At 39.0% G+C, this 16,050-nt stretch overlaps 3 protein-coding genes across 3 annotated transcripts; 1 reads left to right on the plus strand and 2 right to left on the minus strand.

Annotated features, from left to right (window-relative positions):
- Positions 1–500: 500 nt before the first annotated feature.
- On the plus strand, positions 501–11,530 carry LOC139632424 (extracellular calcium-sensing receptor-like). Its single transcript, XM_071497343.1, has 11 exons — positions 501–722; positions 3,446–3,588; positions 6,585–6,761; positions 6,902–7,095; positions 7,147–7,253; positions 7,693–7,980; positions 8,653–9,204; positions 9,321–9,542; positions 10,242–10,365; positions 10,471–10,943; positions 11,030–11,530. The coding sequence occupies exons 1-11, from the start codon at positions 501–503 to the stop codon at positions 11,450–11,452; spliced, it is 2,925 nt and encodes a 974-aa protein (XP_071353444.1). The 3' UTR covers positions 11,453–11,530.
- Positions 11,531–12,917: 1,387 nt separating this feature from the next.
- Positions 12,918–13,853, minus strand: LOC139632425 (vomeronasal type-2 receptor 26-like). Its single transcript, XM_071497345.1, has one exon. The coding sequence runs from the start codon at positions 13,728–13,730 to the stop codon at positions 12,918–12,920; it is 813 nt and encodes a 270-aa protein (XP_071353446.1). The 5' UTR covers positions 13,731–13,853.
- Positions 13,854–14,172: 319 nt separating this feature from the next.
- LOC139631824 (extracellular calcium-sensing receptor-like) lies at positions 14,173–16,050 on the minus strand. Its single transcript, XM_071496410.1, has 4 exons — positions 15,932–16,050; positions 15,525–15,810; positions 14,589–15,413; positions 14,173–14,498 (listed from the first exon to the last, which is right to left on the minus strand). Exons 1-4 carry the CDS (start codon positions 16,048–16,050, stop codon positions 14,256–14,258), a joined length of 1,473 nt encoding a protein of 490 aa, XP_071352511.1. The 3' UTR covers positions 14,173–14,255.

The following is a 16,050-nucleotide window of genomic DNA, read 5'->3' on the forward strand; positions in this document are numbered from 1 at the left end:
TTTCAAAAACCAGTCATATGGTTGCACAACTTTTCAGATTTGTGATAATCTGGTAACCCAATAGTTTTTAAAATGATCAAAAATTTAATTCTTTACAGTTCTTTCTAAATTATTATTTAAAAAATGTTATGTTGAAACACAGAAACTTTTACTTGTTTTGAAAAATTCAAAATCCAACCATATTTAGAAGAATATGCTTTCACTTGATAGAGATGAAGTATTTGTTGCTGTTGATTGGATCTGACAAAATGATGTTTTTAGACATGTATAAACCATTTCAAATCACCATACTTTAAACTCAGTATTAACTCAGCTGAGTTCTTAACTTACTGGAGAGACTAAACTCCTCTTTTCAAGTCACGTGCAAGGAAAATTGATGCTTTTTCAACAGCCAAAGCATGCACAATGTTAATCACTGTTTGTTAAAATACTTGGTGAGCTATTTCGCATCCTGCAGCTGTCTGAGTAACCAGAGGGATTTCCCAACCTTCATGCGCACAATGCCTAGTGATGCCTTCCAGATCAGAGCCCTGGCCCGGCTGGTTAGCTATTTCGGCTGGACCTGGGTGGGACTTATTGGCGTGGAATCTGATTCTGCTCGCTTTGCCATCCAGCTGTTCCTCCAGGAGTCAGTGCAGTATGGTGTGTGTGCTGCCTACACTCACTTCTACCCTGTAGCCCTGAGTCAGTCGGCTCTAGATGAGCTTCTGGATGTTGTTCAGGTACCTCTGTGTCACTACTAACTTCTCATACAAGGGTTAGTTGTCATAAAGGGTGCAGACAACATAACAAAAACAGTGAAATGTGACCTACATTTCTGAATAGTTGCTTCACTAATCCTGAAAATGACTTCCCTTCGTCACTACAATAGGCTGTAGAGTTCAAAACAATCACATCATCAGTTAGACTTTAGTTTAGTCTCGCAGATCTTAGTACAGGAGCACCAAAAACTAAAAAGTTGGTCCTGATATTGTTTTTTAATTATTTTTCACATTTTCCTAATATTGCTTTTTATTTATTTTTCACCTTTCATGTGTCTTGTTCATATACATATTCAGAAGTGCAGTATTTTACAGCTGTAGACAAAACGGTGACCCAATTGCTTCTTATGATCTAATGAACTGGCAGAGGAGTCCTGATGGCTCACTACATTTAGTTAAAGTAGGTTACTATGATGCCTCACCGCCTGCTGGATACAGCCTGGTCATAAATGATTCAATGATTCAGTGGCCTGTTGGGAAGCAGGTGTGTTCTCTGCAAACAGGCTTGAGACCATGTTCACCTCTTAGACTGTTGTATGTACTGTTGATCAACACATCAGCTAGTTTGTTCCTACTAGTGTGCAATATACTTTATTGTTCAAGCTGCGATCCGATTGGTCGATTTAAAGCTGCAATCTGATTGGTCGATTTACAGACGCGATCTGATTGGTCGATTTGAAGCTGCAATCTGATTGCGCGATTTAAAGAAGCGATCTCATTGGTCGATTTAAAGCTGCATTCTGATTGGTCATTTTAAAGCTGTGATCTGATTGGTCACCTATAGGAAGCGATCTGATTGGTCGATTTAAAGCTGCAATCTGATTGGTCGAATTAAAGCTGCAATCTCATTGATCGATTTAATGAAGCGATCTGATTGGTCGATTTAAAGCTGCGATCTGATTGGTCGAATAAAAGCTGCAATCTCATTGATCGATTTAAAGATGAGTTCTGATTGGTCGATTTAAAGCTGTGATCTGATTGGTTGATTTAAAGAAGAGATGTTATTGTTCAATTTAAAGCTGCGATCTGATTGGTCACCTATTGGAAGCGATCTCATTGGTCGATTTAGAGCTACGATCTGATTGGTCGATTTAAAGCTGCATTCTGATTGGTCACCTATAGGAAGCGATCTGATTGGTCGATTTAAAGCTGCAATCTGATTGGTCGAATTAAAGCTGCAATCTCATTGATCGATTTAATGAAGCGATCTGATTGGTCGATTTAAAGCTGCGATCTGATTGGTCGATGTAAAGATGAGTTCTGATTGGTCGATTTAAAGCTGTGATCTGATTGGTTGATTTAAAGAAGAGATGTTATTGTTCAATTTAAAGCTGCGATCTGATTGGTCACCTATAGGAAGCGATCTCATTGGTCGATTTAAAGCTACGATCTGATTGGCCGATTTAAAGCTGCATTCTGATTAGTCAATTTAAAGAAGCGATCTCATTGGTCGATTTAAAGCTGTGTTTTGATTGGTTGATTTAAAGCTGCGATCTGATTGGTCGCCTATAAGAATCGATCTGATTGGTCGATTTTAAGGCAGCAGTCTGATTGGTCGATTTAAAGAAGCGATCTCATTGGTCAATTTAAAGCTGTGATCTGATTGGTCGCCTATAGGAAGCGATCTGATTGTTCGATTGAAAGCTGCGATCTGATTGGTTGATTTAAAGAAGAGATGTTATTGTTCAATTTAAAGCTGCGATCTGATTGGTCACCTATAGGAAGCGATCTCATTGGTCGATTTAAAGCTACGATCTGATTGGTCGATTGAAAGCTGCACTCTGATTGGTCGCCTACAAGAAGCGATCTGATTGGTCGATTTAAAGAAGCGTTCTCATTGGTCGATTTAAAGCTGCCATCTGATTGGTCGATTTAAAACTGTGATCTGATTCGTCGATTTAAAACTGTGATCAGATTGGTCACCTAAAAGAAGCGATCTGATTGGTTGTTTTAAAGCTGCGATCTGATTGGTCGATTTAAAGCTGCAATCTGATTGGTCACCTACAAGAGGCGATCTGATTGGTCAATTTAAAGAAGCATTCTCATTGGTCGATTTAAAGCTGAAATCTGATTGGTCGATTTAAAGCTGCAATCTGATTGGTCGCCTAAAAGAAGCAATCTCATTGGTCGATTTAAAGCTGCAATCTGATTGGTCGAATTAAAGCTGCGAACTGATTGGTCACTGATAATAAGTGATCTGATTGGTTGATTTAAAGCTGCAATCTCATGGGTCGATTTAAAGCTGCGATCTGATTGGTCGATTTCAAGCTCCAATCTCGCCTAAAAGCAGTGATCTGATTGGTCGATTTAAACTGGCAATCTGATTGGTCGCCTATAAGAAGCGATCTTCAATGAAAAGCCTGTATGCACAGGTTCAGAGGATTTGAGGCACACTGTCAGCAGTTATACTGATGTATCTCAGGTCAGAATATCCTACAGTGTGTACAAAGCTGTATATGCCATTGCCCATGCTCTGCACAATTTACTGAACTGTGATTCTGCAGGACTTAACCAGGGAATATGTGAGAAACAGAAATCATTTACGTCTAGGCAGGTGAGTTAAACAGTATAAAACATATAGATCATTGTTCATGTGATTATTATTATTTTATTCACAAGTTCTTGTGTCATTTTTTTGGCCTCTTGTTCTCTGCTCTTTGTTTATTCTTTCTCCTTTCTTTTAGTTGCTGGATCATCTGAAGACAGTAAATTTCACCAACCAGTTTGGGGAGAAGGTACATTTTGACTCCAACGGAGAGCCGGTCCCTCTGTATGACATCATTAATTGGCAGAAGGACAGCAAGGGTGAAATTAGGTGGAATATTCAGTGAGTCATCCTCACTCAGCCCATTCAACACAGCCAGAGCAGCCCTCTGGCCAGTTAGCGGATACGCACATGAATCAAAGATTTTGTACCCAAGGGTGTAATTGGGCAATAGCTCTGGACTCTGGTTTATCTCCTCCACTGCCAGCCTCATAGTCTGAGCCCAGCGGAAAGCCCTGGGATCAAATCTGTAGCCCGGGAGAGGTGCCCATACCACACACACATTAAACACAACAAGAGTGGAGAAAGGAAAATATCAGAAACAGAGATGATGATCTGAAATTAGTCTGAAATGCATTTGTGAAGTAGTGCTAGAGTGGTTTTTTTTTTTTTTTTGTCCGTATTTTCTCATCCTTAGACAGTTCAAGACATCACTGTATATTTCTAAACTGTCATATGAAATTATCACAGCATTCTAAATACTTATAAATATAAATACATACTGCATAATCCATTCTATAGAGGAATAGTTTTTTTCTTTATGTTCGTGTATAATTGACATAACTAATCTGGAAACAGTAAATTAAATACTCCCAGTATGATTTTCAATCCAGATCTATTAAACTCACCCATTGCACTTCACTGGTGGTGGTCTGTAGGTACCGTTAAGGCCGTTAAGATCCCCCCAATAACATAGTCACCCTCAGCCACAAAGCTGTTTTGAAGAGTCCACACTTTGGCTGCCAATGGGGTTGGAGTGGTGACCCTGGAAATTAGTGTATACAATGCATCCGGAAAGTATTCACAGTGCTTCACTTTTTCCACATTTTGTAATGTTACAGCCTTATTCCAAAATGGATTAAATTCATTTTTTACCCTCAAAATTCTACACACAATACCCCATAATGACAAAGTGAAAAAAAATTTCTTGAAACTTTTGCATATTTATTAAAAATAAAAAACAATAATATAACATGTACATAAGTATTCACAGCCTTTGCTCAATACTTTGTTTACTCAAGTCTTTTTGAGTATGATGCTACAAGCTTGGCACACCTATTTTTGGGCAGTTTCTCCCATTCTTCTTTGCAGAACCTCTCAAGCTCCATCAGGTTGGATGGGGAGCGTCGGTGCACAGCCATTTTCAGATCTCTCCTAAGATGTTCAATCGGGTTCAAGTCTGGGCTCTGGCTGGGCCACTCAAGGACGATCACAGAGTTGTCCCGAAGCTACTCCTTTGTTATCTTGGCTGTGTGCTTAGCGTCGTTGTCCTGTTGGAAGATGAACCTTCACCCCAGTCCGAGGTCCAGAGCGCTCTGGACCAGGTTATCATCAAGGAGGTCTCTGTACATTGCTGCAATCATCTTTCCCTCGACCCTGACTGGTCTCCCAGTTCCTGCTGCCGAAAAACATCCCCACAGCATGATGCTGCCACCACCATTCTTCACTGCAGGGATGGTATTGACCAGGTGATGAGCGCTGCCTGGTTTCCTCCAGACATGACGCTTGACATTCAGGCCAAAGAGTTCAATCTTTGTTTCATCAGACCAGAGAATTTTGTTTCTCATGGTCTGAGAGTCCTTCAGGTGCCTTTTGGCAAACTCCAGGCGGGCTGTCATGAGCCTTTAACTGAGGAGTGGCTTCTGTCTGGCCACTCTACCATACAGGCCTGATTGGTGGAGTGCTGCAGAAATTGTTGTCCTTCTGGAAGTTTCTCCTCCCTCCACAGATCAACGCTGGAGCACTGTCAGAGTGACCATCGGGTTCTTGGTCACCTCCCTGACTAAGGCCCTTCTGCCCCGATTGCTCAGATTGGCCAGGCGGCCAGCTCTAGGAAGAGTCCTGGTGGTTCCAAACTTCTTCCATTTTTTGAAGGTGGAGGCCACTGAATTAGAATTAGGCAAGTTATATACACTATTTGACCTTGCATCTCATTACTGTCAGAGTGCCTCTGGATTGGACATCAGCAGTCCCGCCTAATTTACTAAAGTGGCTTAATTCAAACTGAATGAAAAAAGTAACAGTGATATAACAGTGATGTTCAGCATTGGATGAAACTGATGCTGATTCAACTTCATAGTCTTTTTGGACTGTTAAAATTTGTTAAAAAATGTTTAAAGTATTTTGAATAACTTATTGATTTTTCACACAGCATTTACTGGATGTGCTTTATTTAACCTATTGAAAGAAACAAGCTGTCGCAATGATAACCCACATGGACACGCACGTGCTTATTTACACAGTAGAGTGGGCAAGATAATTAATGAAGCAGACACAACTTCACTCAAGCAGGAAATACTAATGAAAAAATGTAAACTACAGAAAAAAAATGTGTTAGGTAACATACTCGCTGTCTGTACAGGATGTGTGCTTTTAAGTCATTGGTTCCACTCATGTCTGACAAAATGGAGCCAGTTAGCTTTATTTACACAGGCCATATGATTGCTCACTTTTCATAATCCCTACAATTTGAAACTTCTTTTCTGGGCTCCAGGTTGTGTTTCTTCACTTTTATATGCACAACTACAGTGATTCTGTGTTTGACCGTGAGCACTGTCAAACACGGATGACCACGCAGCTTTGCTGTGAACGCATCCAGTGACAGTGACGGAGGACCAAAGCTGCTGTGCTGCTGAAGAATAGGAATAATGCCATAGTTGGAACAGGTTCCTGTGATCCTTTAATCATTACAATTTTATTTTTTATTAAGTAAAACTTGAACGGACTCATCAAACAAACTGAACAAACAACAGAAATATAAAACATACATATAGCATGTGAGGAAGAAACAATGTTTATTTAATGTATACAGTATTCACCATGAGAACATAGGGTTTTAACCTCAATGATGTCACAACTACTGTATCTGGGCGGTCCCCTCCGATTTATGTGTGCGCACTACAGTATATAAATCAGCTGTGTCCTGAAATATCATGATCACTTGCATGTATATTCAGCCTATGAATATTTGTCATTACTGAGCTGGAGCTTTCTTTCAAACCTAGGCCAACCATGGCTTTGTTGGCTGCACATCTTCTTATGTTTCTTTCTTTCTTTAGGGGTACATCTAGCTCTCATGCTGCTCTGGATAACTGTGTTTTCTTGGGGGAAGAGGAGAAAAACAGCCTGTACCAAGATGGAGATGTAGTTATCGGGGGGTTATTCCCTCTACACTACAGCCCTGTGTATTCTCCTCAAACATACGAAACAAAACCAACCCCTAATACGCATAAGTAGTAAGTAGTTGTTTAAATGTATGTGATGATAGATGAGTTGTGTATTTCACATAGATTTCATTTAACTGAATTTATGTTAAGGGTATTCTAACGTGTATATATTTGTGCTTTGCAATGAACTGCTTTTCACTTCTGTACAGTTTCAGTGCTCGTGCCTTGCGCTGGATTCAGACCATGACTTTTGCAATCAAAGAGATCAACCAGCGCAGTGACCTCCTGCCACAGCTCAGGCTGGGTTTCCATATCCGTGACAGCTGTGATGACATACCTGTGTCTCTGAGAGCATTGTTGCTGTTGGTGAACGGCCAGCCAGAGAGAGGGCTCAGAGCCAAAAGTATGAACAGGGACGAAGGTGTAGAAAGAAACATTAATGGTTCTAATTTAGGCTGTGCTGCCATACGCTGGACTGTGTCCCCAGTTATCATAGGAGATGCTGGCTCTGGGGTTTCTATGGCTCTGCTAAGAAGCCTAGGTTCTTTCCATATCCCTCTGGTGAGCAGCCTGATTGTTTGAGCACCTTTGTTATGAATAATATGTATATTTACCATGTAAATCAGTCTGGAGTCATATGGTTACACAACTTTTCAGATTTGTGATAATCTGGTAACCCAAAAAATTTTACGTTAAAACACATAAAGTTTTACTTGTTTTGAAAAATTCAAAATCCAACCATATTTAGAAGAATATGCTTTCACTTGAAAGCATATTCTGTAAGTATTTGTTGCTGTTGATTGGATCTGACAAAATGATGTTTTTAGACATGTATAAACCATTTCAAATCACCATACTTTAAACTCAGTATTAACTCAGCTGAGTTCTTAACTTACTGGAGAGACTAAACTCCTCTTTTCAAGTCACGTGCAAGGAAAATTGATGCTTTTTCAACAGCCAAAGCATGCACAAGGTTAATCACTGTTTGTCAAAATACTAGGTGAGCTATTTCGCATCCTGCAGCTGTCTGAGTAACCAGAGGGATTTCCCAACCTTCATGCGCACAATGCCTAGTGATGCCTTCCAGATCAGAGCCCTGGCCCGGCTGGTTAGCTATTTCGGCTGGACCTGGGTGGGACTTATTGGAGTGGAATCTGATTATGCTCGCTTTGCCATCCAGCTGTTCCTCCAGGAGTCAGTGCAGTATGGTGTGTGTGCTGCCTACACTCACTTCTACCCTGTAGCCCTGAGTCAGTCGGCTCTAGATGAGCTTCTGGATGTTGTTCAGGTACCTCTGTGTCACTACTAACTTCTCATACAAGGGGTTGTCATAAAGGGTGCAGACAACATAACAAAAACAGTGAAATGTGACCTACATTTCTAGTATAGTTAGTATATAGTTGCTTCACTAATCCTGAAAATTACATTTCATTTCATTGATGGTATTAATGCTGTATTTACTTCTCTGAGAAAAGACAACTTAATCAAATCAATTAAAATAAGACAAGCAATTTTTTTAAGAGTGAAATACATTTACTTGTCACTGAAATCTATTCTTGTCTCAGGAACACTTCCCTTCGTCACTACAATAGGCTGTAGAGTTTAAAACAGTCACATCATCAGTTAGACTTTAGTTTAGGCTCGCAGAGCTTAGTACAGGAGCACCAAAAACTAAAAAGTTAACTTAAAGTTTCTCACCTTCATTTGAAGCATTTCAATTGGACTGCTATATCATGTAACATGTTCCTGATATTGTTTTTTATTTATTTTTCACCTGCTCATGTGTCTTGTTCATATACATATTCAGAAGTGCAGTATTTTACAACTGTAAACGTTATGATAGCTTGAATATGAATCATATTTCATACAGTAGATGAGATGCAACACACCATCACTTGATTTAAGATTTTCAAGCTGTTTAAACTTAATCAATTAATGTATCTACATTTGTACTTTTTAGATGGCATCATCAAAGGTCATCATTAACTTCTCTGGCGAGTCAGAGATGCAGGGCATTCTCAGAGAGATAAGACGTCGGAATATGACCGATCTGCAGTGGATCGCCAGTGAGGCCTGGGCCACTGCTACATTGCTTTGGGAACAGTTTGGAGATCTCCTGATGGGAACGCTGGGATTTGCCATCCGGAGAGCTGATGTGATTCCAGGACTGAAACAACATCTCACCAGTCTCAGCCCATCCAATATTCATGAATCTGCTTTCTTGGCAGAATTCTGGGAGGAGACGTTCAAATGCAGACTGAATGGGTCAGTGAACAGCCACTCCCATGGGGACGACAACTACCTTGACAGACTTCCGTGTAAAGGGACAGAGAATTTAGATGATGTTTACTCTCCTTACTCTGATGTGACACAGCTACGAGTGTCCTATAATGTCTACAAGGCTGTCTATCTGGTGGCACATGCATTGAATGATATGAGTAACTGCAAAATTGGAAAGGGCCCTTTCCTTAATAGCACCTGTGCAGACCCTAAAAATTTTAAACCATGGCAGGTGAGACAAATTCCAGGTGAAATATTATTTTCAAATAAAAATTTCTAAAAAGGCTGAGAAAGAAGAAAATGCACCATACTTTGTGTTTAGATAATCTGCTTCTCTTCTTCCCTCAGCTCATCCACTACATGAGGCATGCAAATTTTTCTACACTGGGGGCAAAAGTCAACTTTGATCAAAACGGTGACCCAATTGCTTATTATGATCTAATGAACTGGCAGAGGAGTCCTGATGGCTCACTACATTTAGTTAAAGTAGGTTACTATGATGCCTCATCGCCTGCTGGATACAGCCTGGTCATAAATGATTCAATGATTCAGTGGCCTGTTGGGAAGCAGGTGTGTTCTCTGCAAACAGGCTTGAGACCATGTTCACCTCTTAGACTGTTGTATGTACTGTTGATCAACACATCAGCTAGTTTGTTCCTACTAGTGTGCAATATACTTTATTGTTAAACAAACAGAAAAAATGTCTCTTCCAATGTAACCTTTTCAAGCTGAGACACATTCCATACAAATATTGAAAAAATAAACCCAATAATGACCCAGTATTGTGGTATAGTATATTGTAAGTATATATAAGTATATTTTTCCCTTTAAATATGTTAATGGTTAATACCTGAGTTGGTTACGGAGTAAAATCTATATTTTAAAAATATCATTTATGAATGTAATAATGAAAATTACATTTGTAGTGCAGCTCCAATTTTCTCTAATTTTCATAAGACCTTCTACAAAATAAAATAAAATAAATGAAAAACTGTCAGATTGCAGCTCAAATATGCAGCATGTTTACAGGAAAAAAAAGGTATATTGTTGACATTATTATATTGGGTATTGTTAATGTTAACTATGGTGTTACATCTGTTGTTGATCAAACAGTTTGCTCTTTGTGTAATAATTATTACACCTTTCACCTTTTAGTCTGTATGTAAAGTAGAGACTGCAGACACCAGTATACTGTAACAGAGACAGAACTGTATAGTGATATTTTTTTGAAATCAGTGTCTCTCTGAGTGGCTGAACTTTGCCTCTCAGGCTTTCCGGTCTGTATGCAGTGATAGCTGTCCTCCAGGTTCACGCATCGCCAGGAGAAAGGGGCAACCCATCTGCTGTTTCGACTGTGTCCCCTGTGCTGAGGGAGAAGTTAGTAATAATACTGGTGTGTTGTGTTCTGTCTTTTATCACCATTTCTTCTGTGTTATGCAAATATGAACTGGACTGCTTATCTAAGCTAAAACAAATTCTCCTCTCTCTCCATCTGCAGATTCTTTAGAGTGCTCCCGCTGCTCAGAGGACACGTGGCCCAATAAAGCCAGAGACCTCTGCGTCCCGAAGACCATTGAGTACTTGTCTTACCATGAATTAATGGGCATGGTGCTTTGTGTTGTATCTGTCCTCGGAGCGTGTATTTCCCTCTCCATCCTTGCCATATTCTTCATATATAAAGACACACCACTGGTTCGGGCCAACAACATGGAATTGAGCTTTCTCCTCTTGGTGTTCCTTGCTGTTTGTTTCCTTGTTGGCCTGTTGTTTATTGGTGAGCCTTCAGACTGGCTTTGCCGTATCAGGTACCCAGCATTTGGGATCAGTTTCGCCCTCTGCATTTCATGCCTCCTGGCTAAGACAGCAGTAGTCCTAATGGCTTTCAGGTCCACATTGCCAGGAAGTAATGTCATGAAATGGTTTGGACCCAACCAGCAGAGAACCAGTGTACTTTTAGGAACAGCTGTGCAGGTAGAAAATCTTTCCAAAAACCAGCTTTCAAGAAATATCTTTTTAACTGTGTTGACTAAGAGCCTGTTGTTTTTCTTTCTGCTCAGGTAATCATATGTCTTATCTGGCTGCTCACCAGCCCACCTTATGCAAACAACAACACAGATTACCACAGTGCTATCATCATCATCGAGTGTGTTACTGGTTCAGAAGTTGGCTTCTGGTGTGTTCTTGGATACATCGGCATCCTGGCCTGCATGTGCTTCCTAATGGCTTTTCTGGCTCGGAAGCTCCCTGATAATTTTAACGAGGCAAAGTTCATCACCTTCAGCATGCTAATATTCTTTGCTGTGTGGATTACTTTTATTCCAGTTTATGTGAGCACAGCTGGAAAATACACAGTGGCTGTCCATATTTTTGCTATTTTAGCTTCAGCGTTTGGACTTCTTTTTTGCATTTTTGCTCCAAAGTGCTATATCATAATTCTAAAACCAGAAAAAAACAGCAAGAAAAACATGATGCAAAGGTAAAAAAGGTAAAAACAGTGTTCAGACCCCTTTAATTTTTTCACATTTTGTTATGTTGCAGCCTCATCCTAAAAAATAATAAAAAAAATAAATATAAAAAAATTATGCAAAAAATACCCCATATTTTGCCAATTTATAATTTTTGGCAAATTTATTAAAATTTTTCCATGACACTTGAAATGTAGCTCGGGTGCCTTTAACATTTAATGTGATCATCTTTAAGATGTTTCTACACCATGATTGGAATCCACCTGGGGTAATTTTAGTTGTTTGGACATGATTGAAATTTAAGTGGTCTGAACAGTTTCTGAATGCATTGTATATAAGAAACCCATTCCATTTGAATTAAATGTTTGTGTGTTTTCATATAAGCTTTTTTTAATATAAGATTTAGGCCAGAAATACATTAAAGCAAAACTATTTGAAAAAAAAAAAAAAACATCTCCTCAGATGAGAGTTTCTGCTAATGTTTCAACTATTGAGCATATGTACAACTAAACGGTTATAATTAAAAATATAATTTGTGTGATTTTATATTGTATCATCATTTTACACTATAATATATCCAAAACTTTATTGACTACAATTTGAAATAAAGGGGGACACATGTTACCTATGTTTTTTAAATAATATTTAAAGTTTAAAATGTATTGGTTACAGAAAATGATAATGATAAAAATAATGAACATTCAGTATGTGAGTTTTAATTATCTTTATTTTCATTATAATTAATATCTCAAAATGTCTGAATAATATAGTAATGCAGATGGTTTTTCTGGGTTTTTTTTCTAGTTTTTTGACTATGAGAATGTTATGGATGCTAACAGTGAGAGAAGTAAAAGTATTTTAAAAAATATTCTAGAGTATTCTAGCGTAATGGAGTTAATAGTGACTAGAGTAATGGAGTTTTAATTTGGGATTTTAATGTGTGGTTAATGTGTAAATGTGAAAACCCCCCTTTAATAAAAAGAATGTCCTGTTTTTCCAACTGTATGACACTCAGTGGTGAATTATTAAACATTTTCTGTGTTAAATGTATATGGACATGTATTTTATTAAAGTATGTGACCAAATATTATAATTCATATTGTCATCACCGATTTCTTTTTTCTGTAAACAACATAATTACCTGTTACAACTTTTACAAGTTTTACAAAGCATTTATATCCTGTACACACAATGAAAGTCTGTTATTATGAAATTCTAAACAACTCATAATACACATTTAATGATCCAGTCAGACAAAATTACATTGAATAGTTAATTTGCATTCATCAATGATTGATAAATTATGAATTCATTAATAACTGATGAAAATCATAGAAATAATTTCCATCCATGGTTGTCACTGATGGTTCAGAACATCTTGTGCATACTACAATGTCATATGAAATGCTAAAAAAATCTTCTTTTGTCAGTATGTCATATAAATGTAGGACGTAGCAGTAGCATCGTCTTTCAAAATCGATCATATTTTTTTGTCCAGTTTTTTTGCCATGACATGTTTCTTGGTATTTTTCTCTGGTTTAAACAATATTATGTAGCATTTAGGTGCAAAAATACAAATTAATAAGCCAAATGCTGAAGACAAAATTGCAAATGTTTCTACTGCTACAGTGAACTTTCCAGGAGAGCTGACATACGCTGGGATGAAGGTGATCCAGACAGCACAGAATGTCAACATGCTGAATGTGATAAATTTTGCTTCATTAAAGTTATCAGGCAACTTTCTTGCTAGAAATGCCAGGACAAGACAAATTATTGCAAGGACCCCTATATACCCCAGCACTGCATAGAAAGCAGCCTCAGAGCCTGTGTTACATTCTAAAACAATCTTTTTGTTGCTATGTCTGAACACCATGTCTGGGAAAGGGGGATTTAACTTAAGCCACAATATACATATCACAATCTGAATTAAAGTGCAGGAGCAAACTATAATTCTTTGCTGTGCAGGACCAAACTTTCCTGCAACTTTGTTGCCAGGAAATGTGGCTTTGAAAGCTGTAACAACAACAATAGTTTTTCCTAAGACACAGGAAATACAAAGTGCAAATGTAATACCAAAAGCTGTGTGGCGAAGCATGCATGTCCAGACTGTGGGTCTGCCAATGAAAGTGAGGGGACAGAGAAAACACAAAAAAAGAGAAAACAACAGAAAATTGCTTAGCTCAGAGTTGCTGGCCTTTACCACTGGGGTTTCTCTGTACTGGATAAAAACCATCATCGTGGCCAGTGACAGGGAGGCCCCTAGCAGGGATACAACTGTGATAGCTATGCCCATCGGCTCACCATAGGTCAGGAATTCAATTGTTTTGGGAATGCACTCATCTTTCCTCTCACTGGACCAGTATTCCTGTGGACATGGTGTGCAGTCTGCTGCACCTGTTGAGAGTAAAAAGAAAGTATGAGTTATGCATCTCAATTTCATGTTTGCAGAAAATTACATTATTGTTGTGAAAAACAAAAAAAATTTTAAAGCTAGGAAATTCAATATGATACAGTAACAATGACACTTTTTAAACATGAAATTTATACAAACACTAAATACATAATACTGAATTGTGTATGTTTGGTTTAGTTTTGCAAATATGCTTTTGACACGTCTGTCTACCTGTTGAGTTGGCTATAGTTCCATCAGCACATGGGATACAGTCAAAACAGCAGGTGGGTTTTCCTTTAATTTGAGCTTTCCTAGTTCCAACTGGACAAACATTAGAGCACACTGATGATGGAACCTGAGAGAGAAAGTCCAGTCATATTGAATTCATCTTATAATTCAACAGGACACATAGTTGATTAGATATCATCACAATAATACAATGATTACCATTTTCCCTGTCCTCCACACTATCTCTTCCTCCTGGATGCTAAGCTTATAATCACCATTAGCAGCAGATGCAAAATGACCCAGTGTCACATGTTGCACCTGCCCATCTCTGAACTGCCAGTTAATAATGTCATAAGAAGCAGGGGGGTCGCCATTCTCATCAAAGAACACATTATCCCCAAACTGATTTCTGAAATGTACCTTTTGTAGGTGAGCAGTGACCTGAGTAAAAGAAACAGAACAAGTGTTTACATTAGCTTCTCTAAAGATAAATTCTTTGCTTATTTAACACTTACTTGCATGAATTCTTACCTGTTTGGCCTGAATTTCTGATATATTCAAACATGGCCTCACTGGTTTTTCTCCAGCAGGTTGGCAAAATACCAGGTGATGTAGGGCATGTGCGATGGCATAAACTGCTGTATATACATTATAGGACACTCTGAGCTCTGTGACATTGAAGAACACATCCTGGGATTTTATTAATGTCTCATTGCCTGTGCATACTTCATTTGTTGCCTCAGTACCTGTTTGCTCCCCAGGTAAAACAGCTCTACAGCCCACCATAATCTCCCAGAAATCCCTGACAAAAGCTGCATTTGGATCTGTAAAAGGGCTAATGCTTGTAAGAAATGGTTTCAGATCCGGGATAGCCATCTTCTGCACCACAAATCCTAAGGCTCCCCCAAAAGCTTGGTAGATTTCAGGTGTGGAGGGTCGTGGTGCTGTTATCCAGGCCTCACTAGCAACCCACTGAATTCCGGTGATGTTCTGTTTTACTATCTCTTTCATCAGGGGATAAAAGTCACCCTCAGGAACAAAAGCCAGAATGACTTTGACAGTTGATTGCTTGATCATTTCCACAACATCCAGAATTTTATCCATAGTGTACGTACGTAGAATTGTCCCAACAAATGCAATACAAACCCCAAGCTTTTTCACCTCTTCACTGAAAGCCTGAATACCATTACGACCATAGTCATTGTCTGACTGTATGGTCCCAATCCATTGCCAGCCAAAACGTTTGACCAGTGCTGCCAAAGCTTTTGCCTGGAAGTAGTCGCTGGGGATTGTCCGGAAAAAAGTAGGGTATTTAGTTTTGTCACTCAGGCAGGCACATGTTGAGAAGTAACTTACCTGCAAAAAGATCATCAAGAAAAATCTGAAAAAAAAATCTACAAACAAACCCTGCAAAAGCATCATATCATACATCACAAATGCAATAAAACATTTCATTTGATCTCTTACTACTGGCACTTGAAATGGTCCAAGAGCTCCAGCCACAGCTAAGGACTGAGATGATCCTGACTCTGCTATGAGGGCAGATACAGCTGGAGGACAAGGGGAAGTTGATTTTATCTCCTCTGGTCCACTAGCCAGTGATAGTGCAGCACGTAATGTATTTGTAGGAGATGCACAAGAGTTGAGGATCCTGTAGCCAAGAGATATGTTTGGCAGGAGAACAGAGTCTTTGTTGATTTCTTCAATCGCAAATATCATCACTTGGGTCCATCGAAAAGCTCGCAGGTCAAATCTAAAAAGGTTTTGGTGATTGAGACAGGTCTTGAATTAAAGAGCTGCACATACAATGGCAAGTTTACAAGTGTGGAGGAGCATGCATGAAGGATGGAAAAGTCAGCTGTGTTAAAACTTACCCTGCACACTTCACTCCAGGTGGCTCCTTTTGAAATCTGGAAGTGCTGCTAATCTCTTTGTTGAAAACTGGGAAAATCCCCCCGATCATTATATCTCCCTGCTTGAACAAACTTGGCAT

The sequence above is a fragment of the Trachinotus anak genome, unplaced genomic scaffold (genome assembly GCF_046630095.1).
Source record: "Trachinotus anak isolate AG129_WGS33_773 ecotype Australia unplaced genomic scaffold, CSIRO_AGI_Tana_v1 ptg000014l, whole genome shotgun sequence".
NCBI classification, from domain to species: Eukaryota; Metazoa; Chordata; class Actinopteri; order Carangiformes; family Carangidae; genus Trachinotus; species Trachinotus anak.